Raw genomic sequence first — 16,288 nt, 5'->3', positions numbered from 1 at the left:
GAATGACTTCTTACTTAACAAGGATACATTGAGGTTATACCCTGGATAGTGGCAGGATAGGGGCTTGGGGTGATAGGTTAGCACCGAGAATGAAGGCTGCACTGAATTGAAATAAACATGGGAAGAGCATTGGAAAGAAAGGGCCTGGCCCTGTTTGTCATCACACCATCTAGAAGCTACTTGCTAATGAAAAATTTCCTAAGGGATGTGATTATAAAGTTGACATCTTCTTGCTAGAAATGACTAGTACTGAAATATAAGAGAGACATTTACACGCTAATGTGGAGGGCTGTGAAATCTGATAAGAGAAGAAAGGGATTTTTAATTAGAATAGTTAAGCTTTGAGCACAATACTTGAAAAAGTTAAGGTTCTCTTATGAGTTTGACATGGTACCCATCAAAACTGACACCACCTAAGACAACCTTGTGGCAGTGGGGAAGCCTAGCTTCGGATGCTGGTGTGGGCACACCATGAGTTGGTTCAGACAACTCATACAACTCACGTCACTGGACTTTGTCTTTCTCTTCTATATAATAAGGACTGGAAACAGCTCTCACAATCCAAACTAGCTTTCCACGAATGTGAGACTGTCAGCAACTTCTGCATCCAATTTTCATGAGCTTTCTCCGTTTTGTCACAGGGAGTAGAAGTGGATTACAAAATGAAAAATGTGTGGGTGTGGATGTCTTTTATGAACCAAAAGTCATTGTGTAGGAGGAAGGCAGTTTGATCTCACCCAGGAGAGATTATGAAGAAGACTGCACAAGAGGCATCAAAAGATATTAGCTGAACAAGGCCTACATACTTGTAACTGGCTGGTCGTGTCCTGGGGATTGGTCTTCTTGATGGCGGATGAACAGGAAAGCAGTCTTGGAGAACACAGCAGTAAGCTTGGAAATTAATGATCACATCTTTCGCATCAGGATCTAGTGTACCAGGAATAGGCTGGCTCTGAGGAAGTTCACTTCTCCCTGACACTGAAGCAAAATCAACATGCTTTACAAGAGCATATTAACAGGACGATTATAGCGCTTCAGTCTATGCAAAGTCATGGAATTCTGGAAACATCACCTACTCAGAAACAGAAGTAGGTAATGAGAAACTTCAACAAAGTAGGTATCATTTTTTAAGAAATGAAATATTAAGGAGAATGAAAATGTATTAACAAAAATGATTGCCTTGAAGGGGCAGAGGGATGGCTCAGCTGCTAAAAGCATGGGTTACTCTTCAGAGGACCTAATATATTTCCAGCACCCACAAGGCCCCTCACAGCTGTCTGTAACTCCTGTTCTAGGGATCTCATGCCCTCTTCTGGCCTTTGTAAGTACAAGAAAACCACATGGCACACATATACATGTGCAATCAAAACATAAACTAAACATATACACAAGCACATAAAATAAAATAAGAGTGCTTTAATATTTGTTTAATTTAATTATTTTGTTTTGGTTTTTGGTGTTTGGTTTTTAGAGACATGGTGTCTCTGTGTTGCCCTGTTTGTCCTGGAACTCTCTCTGTAGACCAGGCTGGCCTCAAACTCAGAATTTTGCCTGCCTCTGCCTCCTAAGTGCTGGGATTAAAAGCATGCACCACCACCATCCAGCTTTAATTTTATTCTTAAATGCTTTTATTCTCTAAAAATATTTTTAATATTACTGGAATATATACCAGCTGCCATTATATTCATTTTCTCTAATTCTCTGAATTAACATAAACAGGACCTTCAAAAATAAAACACAAGCTTTTAATTTAAAGACGCTTTTCAGCACAAATCTTATCTCTAGTATTCAACAAACATTTATCAAGTTCTGATAAATATAGGCTACTATATGTCACATATTTCTATTAAGAAATCATTCTCATTCTTAGGTAAGACAATCACTCTGCCCAATGAATACGTACCCAAGTAATAGAGAGTACTGGTGTTTACTTCAAGATGCCAGTCTCCATTCTTGCTAGTATTCCAGTTCAACGGGTTTGAGGAGCCATTTCTCATATCAACAACATTAAACACATCAGGGTTTTGAGTAAAGTTATGTGATATAATTACATAGTCTTCTTCCTACAAAGGTTGCAGAAAATGTGGCTTGATTTATATGAAAATATGTCGCATACTATGACACAGTTTTAATGTCATAGCCCATGTAGTGTGTTACAACCAAAGTTAGTTTCCCATTTGCCTTTCCATGGAAGCTTATGTGTTGTTGGACATGTTGCAGGTCTATGTCAATAGTGCTGTCTCTACCAGCAAGGAAAGAAAGGATCTATCTTCTTTCTTGTTCTTATTCATTTGTGTCTCTCTACACATATGCACAGGCGACAAGCCGAGATTCATGCGGCTCGTTTGCCAGAGTCTTCCTGACACGGCATAAAAAGAAAAAAAAACCCAGCAAGGTTGTTTTAAGAGACTCTGCTAACGATTGAAAGGTGTGTACGTACAGCTGGAAGTGGCAGCTTTTGCTGGATGTCAGCATGGACTGAGGCAGTAAGCTGAAATCACGCTTACGCCAGCCATCTTGGAAACGACAGTTTAAAACAGCCGCTGTTTTACAGATAAGACACGTGGCCAGAAAAGCATAAAGATTTACAGTAAAGTCAGACTTGGATGAACAAAACATCTAAAGGTTTACAGTGTGTTTAAAAATATACGTAAGATTGAGAGAGAAAAAGAAGCCTGCTGTGGTGGCGCACGCCGGTAGGAATTGCTCCAGAGGCAGAGGCAGGCAGATTTCCAAAGAGAAACCCTGTTCAGAGAAAAATAAATAAAAGTGAAAGAAATAGAGTAATAATAATAATAGATAAATAAATAAGCCACATAAAGATGGAAAATACACAGAGAGTCTGGATAATGTACGCTATTGTGTTTTTCAGTTTTTTAATTGCTCAGGAAGGAACAGCTACTAAAGTACACTTGATTATAAATGCTGCTGAATTAATCGAACTTCTATCTTTTGAAAATGCCTTGACTTCAAAATTTAAGTATAAGGATATGTTACTCGGAAAAGGAGTTTTAGTTTATGTTTCCACAGAAAATGAAAAGCTGAGGATTCCTTCCAGGCTTCTGTGGTTTGACGAACCAAGACCCCCGGAAGCAGTGGACCAGGTGTTCCAACAACTGAGACAGCTAAGATGATGGAGCTTTACAGGCCACGAAAATAAGGACTTGTACAGGTTTCTGAGTTTTGTCATGATCCCCATGGTATGAACAGCACCCCTTTCCAGCAAGAAGCAGTTTGGAATGAGCGACGTCCTAATTCCCATCTTGTTTATAAATCTTTGTTTTCATTTAAATGGGGTTGTTTATAATTGGCTAGTGATCACAGCCAATCTTTTTTAATGGTAAAAAAAGGAATTATGGTATGGGTATTGTTTTTCATTTATTGATACAAATTCAAGGTCAATTTTGTGATGTGTATATTTCTCCTCTTGATTAAGTATTGTGCTTATACTGATCTTTTAAAATGTAATGCATAATTGAATACAGACTACAGATAGTTAATGATAATAAAATTTATAGTTAGGTAAGTTAGGTTTTCTAGATATACAGAAATATATTTGAGATAGATAGTCTTCAAACCTTTCAAAGACCTTCAGAAAATGGCATTTAAAATGGTTTAGGGTTTTTCTTGACAATGAGAAATGTCTGCTCCTGGCAGCACCAATTACATCTGAGAGGAAGATGGGCATCGAAGAAACTTGTTATGGAGTTTGTTTTCAACATGGCAAGATTAGCCATTTGGGCAAGAAACTGCTGTTGCCTGTACTGCTTGACTGTTGTTGTATAAACTGGACATGCAGGACCCACAGAAAAGTGACTGCTTAACTCAGTCTTACAGGGTTCCTGCTTCATGGAAGAGTCTACCAGACTTTCTGCAGGACACAGAAAAATGACTGACACACTGATGATGCAGATGGACAGTTTGAAATTTCCTGCTTTGATGAGAAGTCTTCTAGATACATTGTGGCCTATGGGCTGAAGATGGATGCCCCAACGTTACAGAGGAACTTTGGGTGACTGTCTAGGCAGTAAGATATCTCTGTCAATCCTAGTGTTTACATATTATCCTTTTGTGGTCTTTGATGGAGTTGAAGACAGGTAGTTATAATTATAGTTTTCCTTAGTTATGCTAAAAGATAAGCTACATATAGAACTTTGGACTCACAAGGATGGGATGGATGATATTTTCTTTAAATCTTGCTAAAATATTGTAACTATGTTCTTACTTGATAACTGTTCTGTTATATACAATTTGACTATGTTAAAGTTGAGACCTTTCTTTTTGTTTAAACAGAAAAGAGGAGATGATGGGGGAAGTCCTGTATATTTGTTAATAAAGCACTGTTGAGCCAATAGGAATCTAGATAGGTGGGACTAGGAGTCCAGGAGGATTCTGGGAAGGAGAAACACAAGGAGAGTCGACATGTGACATCATGAGGTAGGAAGCCCGGAAGTATTCTCCGGTAAGAGACATACTTAGATTAACAATTATGGGGTAATTACTTAAGTCAGAGCTAGCCAGTAAGAAACAAGCAAGGCCAACAGCTTCATAATTAATATAGCCTCCTGTGTGTTTATTTGGGACTGATGCGGCTATAGAACCAGGCTGGCGGGAAGGCTCCTCTCAAAGAAAAAGCTTCTCTTAACAACATGTATATGTTTTTAAGGTATGGGCTTTTTCTATGATAGCTTAAAATTTTAAAAATAATGCTGAATAGGGTTTCTGGGCCATACAAATATGTACCATCAGTAGGAGAATGTAGGAGGAAACACCTCATCAAGATTCTAATTACAACTGCTGGTCACTGGAGAACTGAGCTCAGAGTATGGAGTGTCTACCCTCTCCACAAACTTACTTCTTTCCAAAGACAGTAAATGTGTGAAAATACGATGATAGAGATATGTGGTGGAAGTACAAATATTGTATTCTGTAAACGATTTTCTCTATTTCCTTTATGATACAAATAAACCCTTAACAACACTTGGGACTCAACCTGTGTAGGATATTACCATAGCAATAAGGACGAAGGCAGTCAAGCAAAAACATAGTATGGGATCACGGCAAGACTTGCCTCCTTCTTAGATTTAGAGTAAGTGGGTCATACAGGGTGCATCACAGGGCTTTAAAAGATTAATTTGTGAAGTAAGAGCATTCTGGGTGTAGAAATGACTGAGCAAGAGGTTGATGAAATGTTCAATGGGTTAGAGTGCTTGATGGAGAAGCAGGGTGACTCAAACTCAAGACTTGTGCTGCCCGTGTTGCCAAGAGCACAGACTGGAGGATTGCTGAGCCTTTCTGGCATTCAGACTAGCTCCAGGCCGAATAAGATGGGCTGTCTCAAGGGAGATCACTTCTCTCAAGGGACATAGGTCGAGACCAATAAAGATACATATGCTTCCATCTGTATATGCACACATACAGACCCAGAAATGCCAAAATGATGGGTGTGTGTGAGTATGACAGTGTAAGTTGTTGTTTTGTACTTAGTAACTCTTTATTTACCTTAAATCCATAGAAAGTGGATGTGTATGAAATGTTGGTTAAGTGTTCTGCACCTCTAAAATACCAGTTAATGTGATTTGCATTTGGAATCAGAGCCATCCACCCAGACATATGGGTCAGCCGTTTCTTCTGGAAGGGAACGATGCTAGTGCCTGTAGGAGAACATAAAATCAGCAGTAACCATAATCTCCACCTTCATGAAATGCCTCCATTTTTGAACAAGAGAAAACACAAAATCTCATCTTCTGGTTGTGCTGGGACAGAGAAGGAAGGAAGAAGATGAAAGTAAATCCATTTCTGCAACTACGTTTCTGGGGAGAATATGAGGTCTTGGTGGTCTCCCGTGTCACTGAGTGAAGAGCATGGTTTCTAAGAGTCAGCCTACATCATATTAGCCTTTCCTCACTTCACCCTTTCAAGACCATCGTGGTAATAAGTTTTCAGAGACTATATCAAGGTGATGTTTGCTATAATATACTTCATATAGAAATAAAAATGTCTATATGAGGTCTGGGGGATGGAAGTATAATTTAAGTTGCTTGAATAACTTACCACTTCTTTCTTATTTTCCAGATCCTTACCAATTCAGAGAGCAAAAGTCACTTAGCTGAGAGACAGGAACAGTGGCCATTTCAAAACTACCATGTTTGTACAATCCATCATCTAGATAGGGAGCTATGAAGGTAGTAGATGGATTGAACCTATGTTCAGTCTCAAAGTGAGTCCAGGCATAGGGCACAGGTATTTACCTGGTTTCAAAATTCACAGTAAAGTAGGTGTACAGTTCTGTTTGAAACAAGGGAAGTACTTGGAATTTTTGCAAGGGACATCTTGAGAAGCTCTGACAGGAAAAGAATAATGGCATTCCGACATGCCCATGTGATTAGACTTGTCATGGGTACTTTTAGCAGCTAGAATATTGCTGGGTGTATTCATGTTATAAAACTTCAAAATGGAATAGGCTGATTTTTGAATTGCCTGATTTTTGTTTCAAATTATCAGTCACCTCATCAATGTGGCTAAATAGTGGTTGGGGTATTTGGAAATATGGAGACGTATTAAAGTGCCGTTGTGCAATTATTTGCAAAATATTGAAGAAGAGTGTTAAATATTGATACCACAAAAGGACAGGCAAGGGCACTTGATTCTGTTGACAAAGTCCCTTTCCATAGTCATAATTCCTTATGTGTTTGGATTAGACATTCACCAGTACAGATTTAGTTATCCAAAAGCTGCTTCATTTGACTTTGCCCAGAGGATGTAAAGAATAAAATTTGTGAATACTATAAAGATTTGGTTTAGAAAACCTTTGATACTCACATGCATTCATTCACTCTCAGAATCTTCAGTCTACCGTAGGGGTTCGTGGAAGAGAAAGTTGTTTCATTATGGACAGATATTTACTTTTTACGGATAAGGTATAATTTATGATGGCTCAGCGTAATGAGGTTTGGACTCTACATTGATGCCATTAAATAATAATAACTTACTATCCAACTGATTGCATTAGATATTCAAGCCATTATTATGAAACAGGCTCTGTGTTAGATGTCTTTCTGAGCTAGAGGCTACTGCATGTGCATGAGAATAAACTAGACTGAGAGTCCAGCTTAGCATATTAAGTGAGGTGGCTGTCTTTTCAACTTTCCTACATTTTCAGCTAGGAACAGGTTTATCGGAATGCAACCCATTGGAGGTCAACGGATATTAGCAACTTCTAAATAGATGGATAAATGGATAGGTACAATAAGAAATAAATAGATGTAAGAGATAGATATAAGAGATGATAGGTAGATAGATAGATAGATAGATGGATGGATAGATAGATGTGCAATTTAAGTCACTCAAGGTAGGTCTTCTGAGGAGCAAATGAGAAAAGATATGTTTAATTACTGGAGGAGGACCCATACTGGCTCTATGATCATTGGAGAGAGAAGAAGCCATTAGTAAGGGCTAAGGGGAATAAACATCAAGGCCAATGCATTGACGGTATAGTTCTCAGGGTGGTGTTATTGAAAAGAACAGAAGTTTTAAAAGGTGTAGCCTTGTGGGAGGTATTTAGCTCATTAAGAACAGGCCCCCAAAAGGGAGTGTGAGACAATGATTCAGTATCTTTGGTCCATGATGCGCTCCTCACTAGGGTGTACTTTTCTGCCACAGGTTCAAAAACGACTGGACCTGCTGATCACAGCCTGAAACGTCCAAAACGGAGCCAAGACAAATCTTTCCGCGTATAAGTTAATTATTTTCTCAGGCTTTTGTGGTTGTAATGGAAAGATGGGTGACAGCATGGCCCACTGTAAGTAACTGCGTGCAGAGGTCAGTGAAACAACCATAGACTTACGACATATGAAAAGAGCGGGTATCACCACATCCCCATCTAACTTTCCTTTTGGCTGAAAAACTGCATACGGATTGTGAATAATAATAAATGAATACAACCTAGTCAGGTAATGATGCCAGGTACAGCAGGTGTACTAAGGGCAGCATTATTGCTGGTACAAATCACCAGCCCATGGCACTTCATATACATCTATTGACTTACAAAATGCTCAACACAGCTCCTCTCATTCAGCGAGCATAACAAAAATTTGTCTTCAGGGCTATGATAACTTGCCTGCTCTTTGTCATAATACTGTCTAGTGGTTCCTCAACCAACAGGATATCATTCATCTATTTATTGTCACTCCAGCACTCACTTTGAGTAGCTGGTCTCCCGCCTGGAACTGGACGGGTGTACACGTGCTCTTTGCAATGTTGAGAACACCATGAAGAAGATGCTGACAGCGTTTAGGAAGACATTGAAATGAGTGGCTTACACTGTTCCAACTCACTTACCAAAAGAGTCGGAGAGGACCACATCTTTTTCCAGTAAAGACACCGGAGAAGGTTTGTTGAATGCTAGACGGTGGAAACTGACCGATGCGTCACAGACAGACCCAGGAAAACCAAGGCTCCATGCAGCCTCCTGAGTGCAGTGTGTAGGGTCTAGTAACGAGCTGTGTGGGATGACCGTGTGCCCTCTGTGCCCTGGGAAAGAGACAAACGCAGCACGATTGCCATTTTACATAAGAAAACTAATAAAACTGACCTACAGGGCATAATGCAATAGATTCTAGTAACCTTGGTAGAGGTTTTTATTTTTGTTTTAAAGAAACAAGAATGCATAAGTTTTACTGCAGACTTTTCTGTCGAGGGACTCACCACAATTGTGTTTGAAACACGAGCCCTGAAGCATCCACAGGAGTCAAAGGGATGGGAAGTAAGGCAAGTTACTTAATTCAGGATTCACAAAAGGATTCAAACCTGAGACACCTGCTCATCTATCATGTGCTTGTAAACGAATACATGATTGGTTACTAGAGAAAAATCCCACATTGGCTCTATAGTCAATGGGGAGAGAACAAACCCATAGGAAGGACCAAAGGGACTAAGAACCATGCCTCCCAAACACTAAGCAAGGCAATAGATCTCCATAGGCCAATGTGGTAAAGTAACTAATCTTTCAACCTACACTCAGTTGGTAAATAAAGGTTACACGGAACTACAATCAGAACCACCACAGCAGGCTCCCTCCTGAAAGCCACAATCAGAGAGGGACACAGGAGCTAGCAACTGTAGCTGAGATCTTGGAGCATGTGAACACAGGAAAGAATGCTATTTCATCTTTCAAGGAGACTTCCAGAACTAAGTCACTACTCTCTCTAGGTTTATCTGTCATTTGATTCTGAAAAGGTATTAGGTAACACACCCACATACGCCTCCTGCCATGTTTAGACAGGTCCATCATTAACAATTTCTGAAGATAAAAACCTTTAGAAATCATGAATATATATATGTATATATATATATATATATATAGTATAACATATTTGGACTTAAATTACTTAAAATCATAGAAAAAACCCTATGATACATATTGATTTTTTCTAGGTTTAATATTTTAATTTAAAAGGTTAATAAACTTTATTATAAAAAAACCTTGCAAATGAGAATCATCATACACTGAATTTAACCAAATTCAAAGTCCATACATTTCAATGAACTTTGATCCAGCTAGGATCGCCACGCTGAAGCTATGGAGCTTTACATTCAGTTTTATGCATTCATTATCAAATATACTTTTTATACACTTACCCATTATCAAAAGTGAAAAATCCATGACAGAGTTAGAACTGCAGAATAACAACTACGTCATGTTGTCTTTCATAACTCTTGCCCATTCAACATATTCTTAAACAAATGCAAATTTAGAATTTAAACCACAAAGGAGTTGAGAGCAGGCTTACCACCTCTTTTTAAAAGTATTCTAATAAGGTTCTATTCTGACTGCATTAAAAATAGAGTCCGAATTTACATGTACTTGTATGGAGTGTGGCTGAGTCCAGGCTTGGGAATAATGAAAAACAATTGTTAATCTGAATGAAAAAATGAAGCCAGATAATGGAGTTCTAGCACTGAAGCGGCAGTGAGCAGCGTCTCCACTAATGGTTCATAAAACTACCACTAATTCATAATCAAATTGCAATGCTTGGAGGCTGTACCTGACAGTTTGGACCACTTTCAAAAAAAGAATATCTCATCGGTGACTAGTGTTCCCTGTAGTTTTCAAGTCATTAGTATAGTTTACTGCTAGGCTGCAATCCGTGATGCTGGCGGGTCAGCCTCAGCCATTCAACTTCACATGAACCTGAGCACAGCTTTGAGAAGCGTTCATCGCAGGTCGAAGGGTGACGTTACCTGTGAGGGAACCATCCACGTCAACCAGCGCTGCTTCGTGTTCCCATCGGAAGCCAGCCTTGTTCGGTGCGTGGAAATACTGGATGTCGACGAACTTTGAACTCCATCCTCCACATCTGTCGTTGCAAACCCCGGTGATGGATGTCACTCCCAAAGCCACACAGTCAGGTCGGTCAAAATGCATAAAGCGTACAGACGACACGGTCAGGCCTTGACTGAACGGGAGAACCAGGCCTTTGGAAGTGCAAAACGCGGACCCCATTCCCAGTTCATCGAGGTGACCAACGATTCTGGCATTTTTAATCACAGCTCCGTTGGCTTCACCCCACCCCCCGACGTAAGAAGCCAGGATCCTCTTGGTCTCAATTCCGGCCTCCTGATTATTCACCACCACAAAGTTGTGGAACTGCAGGGCCCCTCCGTTGACCCATTCTGCTCCCTTTTGACAGTTCCAGACAGTGAGTGAATTAAAGACAGCAGGCACCGGCTCTGTGGAAGTACAAGACCCCGTTTGCATGGGGAAATACTCTTCAAAAATCCACAGCCCGAACCACCCTTGAGAGTGGACGGTGTTGTTAGCGAATTCTCCAAGAGGAATTCTCTTTTGGCAAATGTCTCGGTCATAGGATGGGCCGTCAGGGTGGTCATTCATTCTGTACCAAAAGCCGAAGTGAGTGCCACCAGCGGCCACATTGTGCCGTATGGTGTTGTTGGGGTTGGTTACCCAGAACGCGGCTGGGGTCACATCATCATTCAGTAGACTGGTACTTTGCTGTACGAAGATGGCCAGATTATACTGTAGGATATTGCCGTGTTCAATCCCGTCTTCTATGAAAAATGCCCCTCCCTTTATATCGTATATGATATTCCTCTCAACAAGAAGGTGATGCGTGTTGTGGATGGTAACGGCTCTGTTGTATGCTTGATGAATTGCACAGCCTCTGACATACGACTTGAACTGTAAATCTCCAAGTAGGTGCCAATGTATTGGGTACCGTCCCAATCGGAAAGATTGGCCAGCGTGGAACACCTGTAAGGCCAGAAAAAGGAACTGTTCAGTAAAGCCAGGCCATGGTGGTGCAGGTCTTTAATCCCAGCACTTGGGGTGGGGGAGGCAGAGGCAGACAGATCTCTGTGAGTTTGAGACCAGCCTGGTCTACAGAGCAAGTGCCAGGACAGCCTCCAAAGCTACACAGAGAAACCCTGTCTCGGAAAAAAAACTGTTCAGTAATTTTCTGTTTCAAAATAATCTCCAATTTCATACTGAGATATGAATATTTTGTATTAATATCCTCTACGTTATTCATGTTTATTATTTGAAAATAGTATTTTATTCTAAATATGATCTTCTATATAATGAAGTACAATGGGACAGTATTTGTTGCGGCATGAATGAATAAGTGGCCACATAAATGAAATAAGCAAGCGTATTGCTGCAAGGTAGCTTTGCTCTCTATTATGTGCCCAAACCCAACTTTGAATCCATTGGGTTCTATCTCCTCTCTCCAACTAAACTTTAGTTTAATAAAATAGAACTCTCCACTACTGAGCTATTCAATTTAACAAACTAAAGTTCAGTAAATGTCTTCTTCTCCCTGGTCCTTCGATTCCTGTATAGAAGAAACACTTGGGATATTTACCATGTGCCAGACCCTGTTTTGTTTTATATGCAAGGTCACAGCCTCTATCATAATCATAGATGTAATTATAGACCATAATCATCAACTCATGAGTGAAGAACCTGAGTGCTTTGTTCACATTTGCAAAGCTCGAAGCAATCCAAGTGGGAATGAGTTCAGATTAGGTGCTATTACTAACCACTCAAGTGTCCTTTCAAGTCTATCGTCTAATTATCTATGATTGTTATCTATTATCTATAGAATCTAATTATTTATGCTCTAATATACCAGATGCCAACACGTGTGATTCAACTTAAGTCAGTTGTCTAAGGAAAGAAACTAGTAGAAGAGCTATTTATTCTTATTTTCTTTCTACAAAATTAACTATCACTAATACTTAATATAAAACTCAATTCTGGAAATCTCAATCAAGTCATATCTCAGATGTCACATGCATAATTTATCTTAAGAAGAGACTCTGACAAAATGGGAGTGTTGACTCTGCCACCATCAATGCAATGTAGGTGTGCCCAGAATGTTTTTATGGATTATGATATCATGTATCTAATGACTTCCCTACTCCTTTCTTCACTGAGTACTTGGTAATAACTGACAAGTCCTAATTGTTATTAAGTCTAATTGCTGAAAAGAAACAAAGAAGGTTCTGAAATCAATAAAATATTAGAATTTGAGTGGACAAAGGTAACCAGGAATTTGAGTAAACATGTTAAGGGGAGAGCTCCCTTGTGTTGTAACATTGAGAGGAAACCCAGGAGAAATAAGAATGTGATGTATGCAACTCTGATGGATGAGCATTTTAAACTATAAAGAACAAGGGCAGTGAACGTCAGTCAGAAATGTGCTTGACGTAGCTACGGAAGGAGGCCCATGTGGCTAAGCTGACTTGAGTAAGTGACAGGTGACAAAACCATGAGCAGCTAGAATTCAGGCTCTATGGACCTATGAAAGGCAGCTGAATTTTGTGTTTTAATTTAATATGAAACTATTAGTAGTGCTTGAATTCCATGTGTGGCAAGATTTATGTTTTTTAAAAAATAAGGAATAAAATATTTGGAATGATCAAAAAAAGTGAGGAATTGGCTGTATTAAAACTGTTCATTTATCTGTCTGCTATCATAGTGAAAATAGAATATGGCAAACAGCAGGAGCACAATACATATTTCATTGTATGAAACCTTGGTGATTTAACAACAATGGTCCTTACCTCTACATATTCTATCCTTCCAGTTACCATGTTAGCCCCAGGTAAAGGAGCATGCAACATAATACAGCCTCCAAACTGGTCACTTCCTATTTCTTCTCCAAACTTTCCTTGAAGGCATGTCTGCGTAGCAAATTCTCCTTTAAAAATATTTTAAAGCATTATTCAAGACCTTACAACAATATTCTTGTTAAAAATTTCCCTATACTCATTTCATATCTCTTTATTTACATATAATTTTAAACTCATTCTGGAACATAATTAGTACATATTCATATAATTTTTCTAGATAATAAGAAAGGTACGTACTCTGTCTCATTCATGTTTGCATATTCTAAAGCATCTTTTAGAGATAGTATAAATAAAATTTAATGGTTGAGTGAATAATGATAATTATGTTTTGTTTATTGTTTCTGAAGCTTCCTCTTCAAATTGGGAATTAGCATAATGCAAAATTATGCTTATCTAGTACTAGATTCTGACAGACCAATTTGCATAACATGAAATATTCTCATTTTAGAAAAGCTTGAGACTTCCTTTCACATCAACTGTGAGACTTAATACAGATAAAATGGCATCAGAAAATGGGTCATTTAACAGAAAATCCAATGAACTTATGCTTACCATTGAAGAAAAAACTATTCACTAACTTTGTCTGTTATTACATCATCAGTTACTAGTGATTACAAGAAATATTAAGAGATAACATGTCAAAAGACATCCTGTTTAATAGTACAAACACATCATTAAGATGCAACAAGAGTCAATAATTCTCTACTGTGGTGTTCAGGGCCTTTCACTAACTCATCCCCTTGAACTTCATCATGGCTGTTGACTCATTTCCAGCCAATGGCACATAAGCAGAAACAATATACATCATTTCAGAACCTAAGCAATTAATTGGTGGGTTGCCTTCCTAGTCACCTCATCTTTGCTTCTGAAGTGATGGAAGTCCATACTGACACAAAGCCTACAGTAGTCTGAATTTTGGAATGATTGTAGTAAAAAAGACCTCCTATTAACCCAAATTAGACTGGACAGATAGAACATGAATAAGAAGCATCCTTTAGACCCTCATACAAAGAATGATTCAAGCCAAAATTTCAAAGGCATTGGAGCTTCCTTAGCCTATCTTTAAAGTTATAGAGCTATATATCTATACATATCTCTTTGTCTTCTCATATATCCACATTTCCATCTAGTCAACATTGGCCATGAACTATTTACTAATATCTATCTACAATGAAACTACTGTCACATACACTGCAGATTTTGGAAAAGAGGTAAAGAATTGTTAAAGATTTGCTAAATAAAACATCAAATACTGTAAATCTAAGTGATGTAGCTTCAGGATGACATATGCTCTGTAGTCATCAAGACCTCATAATAAGGGACCCTGAGAACAGAAACATATAATAAGAAATCACAAGACTAGGGAGGGACTTAATCAATGGATTCCAAGGACACTCATTTCATCCGATTTGGTATCAGTAATGGTCATATCATTATGCCGCAGATACTTTCAAGCCTTCAGTCTCTCCAAATTCCCATACTCAGTGTCTACATGGTATGTTTTTAAAGTTGAAGATGGAATAATACACTTCAATATAAAGCAACACGCCTTAAAAATTAACATGATCGCCATCGGATGATGGATGCTAAGGGTACCTGTGTCAAATCCATCAGGACATGAGGGAATTTTGTCATTCCATTCCACATTATCAGACCCTCTTATTAAGATATTTCTTGTAAGAATTCCAACCTCTGCCCTGGCTTCAAACTCAGTTCCATCGGGGAGTGTGACCGAAATTCCTAAGTGTGTGTAGTTTAGTGGCCTAGTTAGCGTTATGTGCGTTCCATCAGCTGATACCGATGCAATGGTCCGTTTCTCATTTTCTCCTTGACTGTGTCTGTGAAATTTTAGGGGAAAAAAATTAAAACTTAACATACACATTTGCCATATTTGTATACACATTTAAATGAGTAATAAAGGAAAGTTATTGATGACCTTTTTATTGATTACTTTTTACTGATGTGACCAAATATCTAAGAAGATCAAACTAAATGGAAGAGGACTTTATTTTAAAACATACTTTCAGAGACATAGTGTACCTTGTCAGGAAAGGTTTGGTAACAGGAGTTCAAGACAACCGGTCATGTGGCCTCCACAACCAGGAAGAGGAGAGCAGGATGTCAATGTCTAAGGCTTTCACTCCATCTCTTAGAAATTCTACAACCTTCTAAACAGCATCCCCAGTTGGGAACCATGTTTGCAAATACATAAAATCTATAGGGAACACTCTGTATCCAACTCACAGCACTGAGCAACATAATTAAAGTCCCGTTAATACAAATGAATTTAGGGACAAAATTCTGTGACAGAGGAAGTGAGAACATTGCAGAAGCAGTCTATACTCGACTGACGCAAAGAGAGACCAAGAAATGGCCATGGTGAGTAGTGCTGCTGGAGTGGACCCAGATCAACCCACACAAAAAGACAATCCTTTTTTTTTTTATTTAGCCTTAATCTTTTAAACTTTATTTAATTAAAATATGATTGCATCATTTCTCCCCATTATATCCTCCAATATCTGACTTCTGTTGTGGTGAAAGTTTTGCCTCAGTCCCTGTGAAAGACCCCGGCCCAGCGCAAGCAGCTGAGGCTTATGGAAAATTCCTTTCCCCCACAGCTCAGCCGAATAGTCATTTTTTGATCAGAAGGAAGCTCAGCTCAAGGTCTTTACAGCTGCATAGTCACTACTATCTCTGTCCAGATAGGGGCCCAGGTGTCTATGGTCTGCACAGCCAGCCCAGAAAGATTGGGCAGGCACAGAAACCTTTGTTCTTCAGATAGGGCCAAGGCCGAGAATTGAGTTCTGAGAGAAACCTTAATTGCCTCTCTGTCCAGATGAGAGAAACCTTAATTGCCTCTCTGTCCAGATGAGAGAAACCTTAATTGCCTCTCTGTCCAGATGAGAGAAATCTCGTTCTGAGCCCCAGCCTCATTTAAATTACCCAATCAGGGTCCCGTAACTAGGCTTCTCGCTTCTGTACTGCGCTTTTTGCTATAAAAGAACCCCTGAGTCCCCAGCTCGGGGCTCTCAGTTCCCGAGACTGAGACGCCCCGGGTACCCGTGTATTATCAATAAAGCCTCTTGCTGTTTGCATCCAAGCTCGTGGTCTCGGTGTTCCTTGGGTTCGGGTC

The 16,288-nt window shown here is 39.2% G+C and overlaps 1 protein-coding gene across 1 annotated transcript in view; it reads right to left on the bottom strand.

Moving 5' to 3' along the window:
• Pkhd1l1 (PKHD1 like 1) overlaps window positions 1–16,288 on the bottom strand; it is a 138,940-nt gene that overhangs the window by 41,382 nt on the left and 81,270 nt on the right. The window contains exons 47-53 of the mRNA XM_013115257.3: window positions 14,752–14,993; window positions 13,087–13,223; window positions 10,243–11,272; window positions 8,341–8,532; window positions 5,503–5,654; window positions 1,904–2,063; window positions 807–978 (exon numbers count right to left, since the gene is read on the bottom strand). Of these exons, the coding sequence (XP_012970711.1) occupies window positions 807–978; window positions 1,904–2,063; window positions 5,503–5,654; window positions 8,341–8,532; window positions 10,243–11,272; window positions 13,087–13,223; window positions 14,752–14,993 (2,085 nt within the window). The remainder of the gene's footprint in view (window positions 1–806; window positions 979–1,903; window positions 2,064–5,502; window positions 5,655–8,340; window positions 8,533–10,242; window positions 11,273–13,086; window positions 13,224–14,751; window positions 14,994–16,288) is intronic.

Source organism: Mesocricetus auratus, unplaced genomic scaffold (genome assembly GCF_017639785.1).
Source record: "Mesocricetus auratus isolate SY011 unplaced genomic scaffold, BCM_Maur_2.0 Super-Scaffold_100023, whole genome shotgun sequence".
Lineage (NCBI taxonomy): Eukaryota > Metazoa > Chordata > Mammalia > Rodentia > Cricetidae > Mesocricetus > Mesocricetus auratus.
This window is presented reverse-complemented; position numbering and strand designations above follow the sequence as displayed.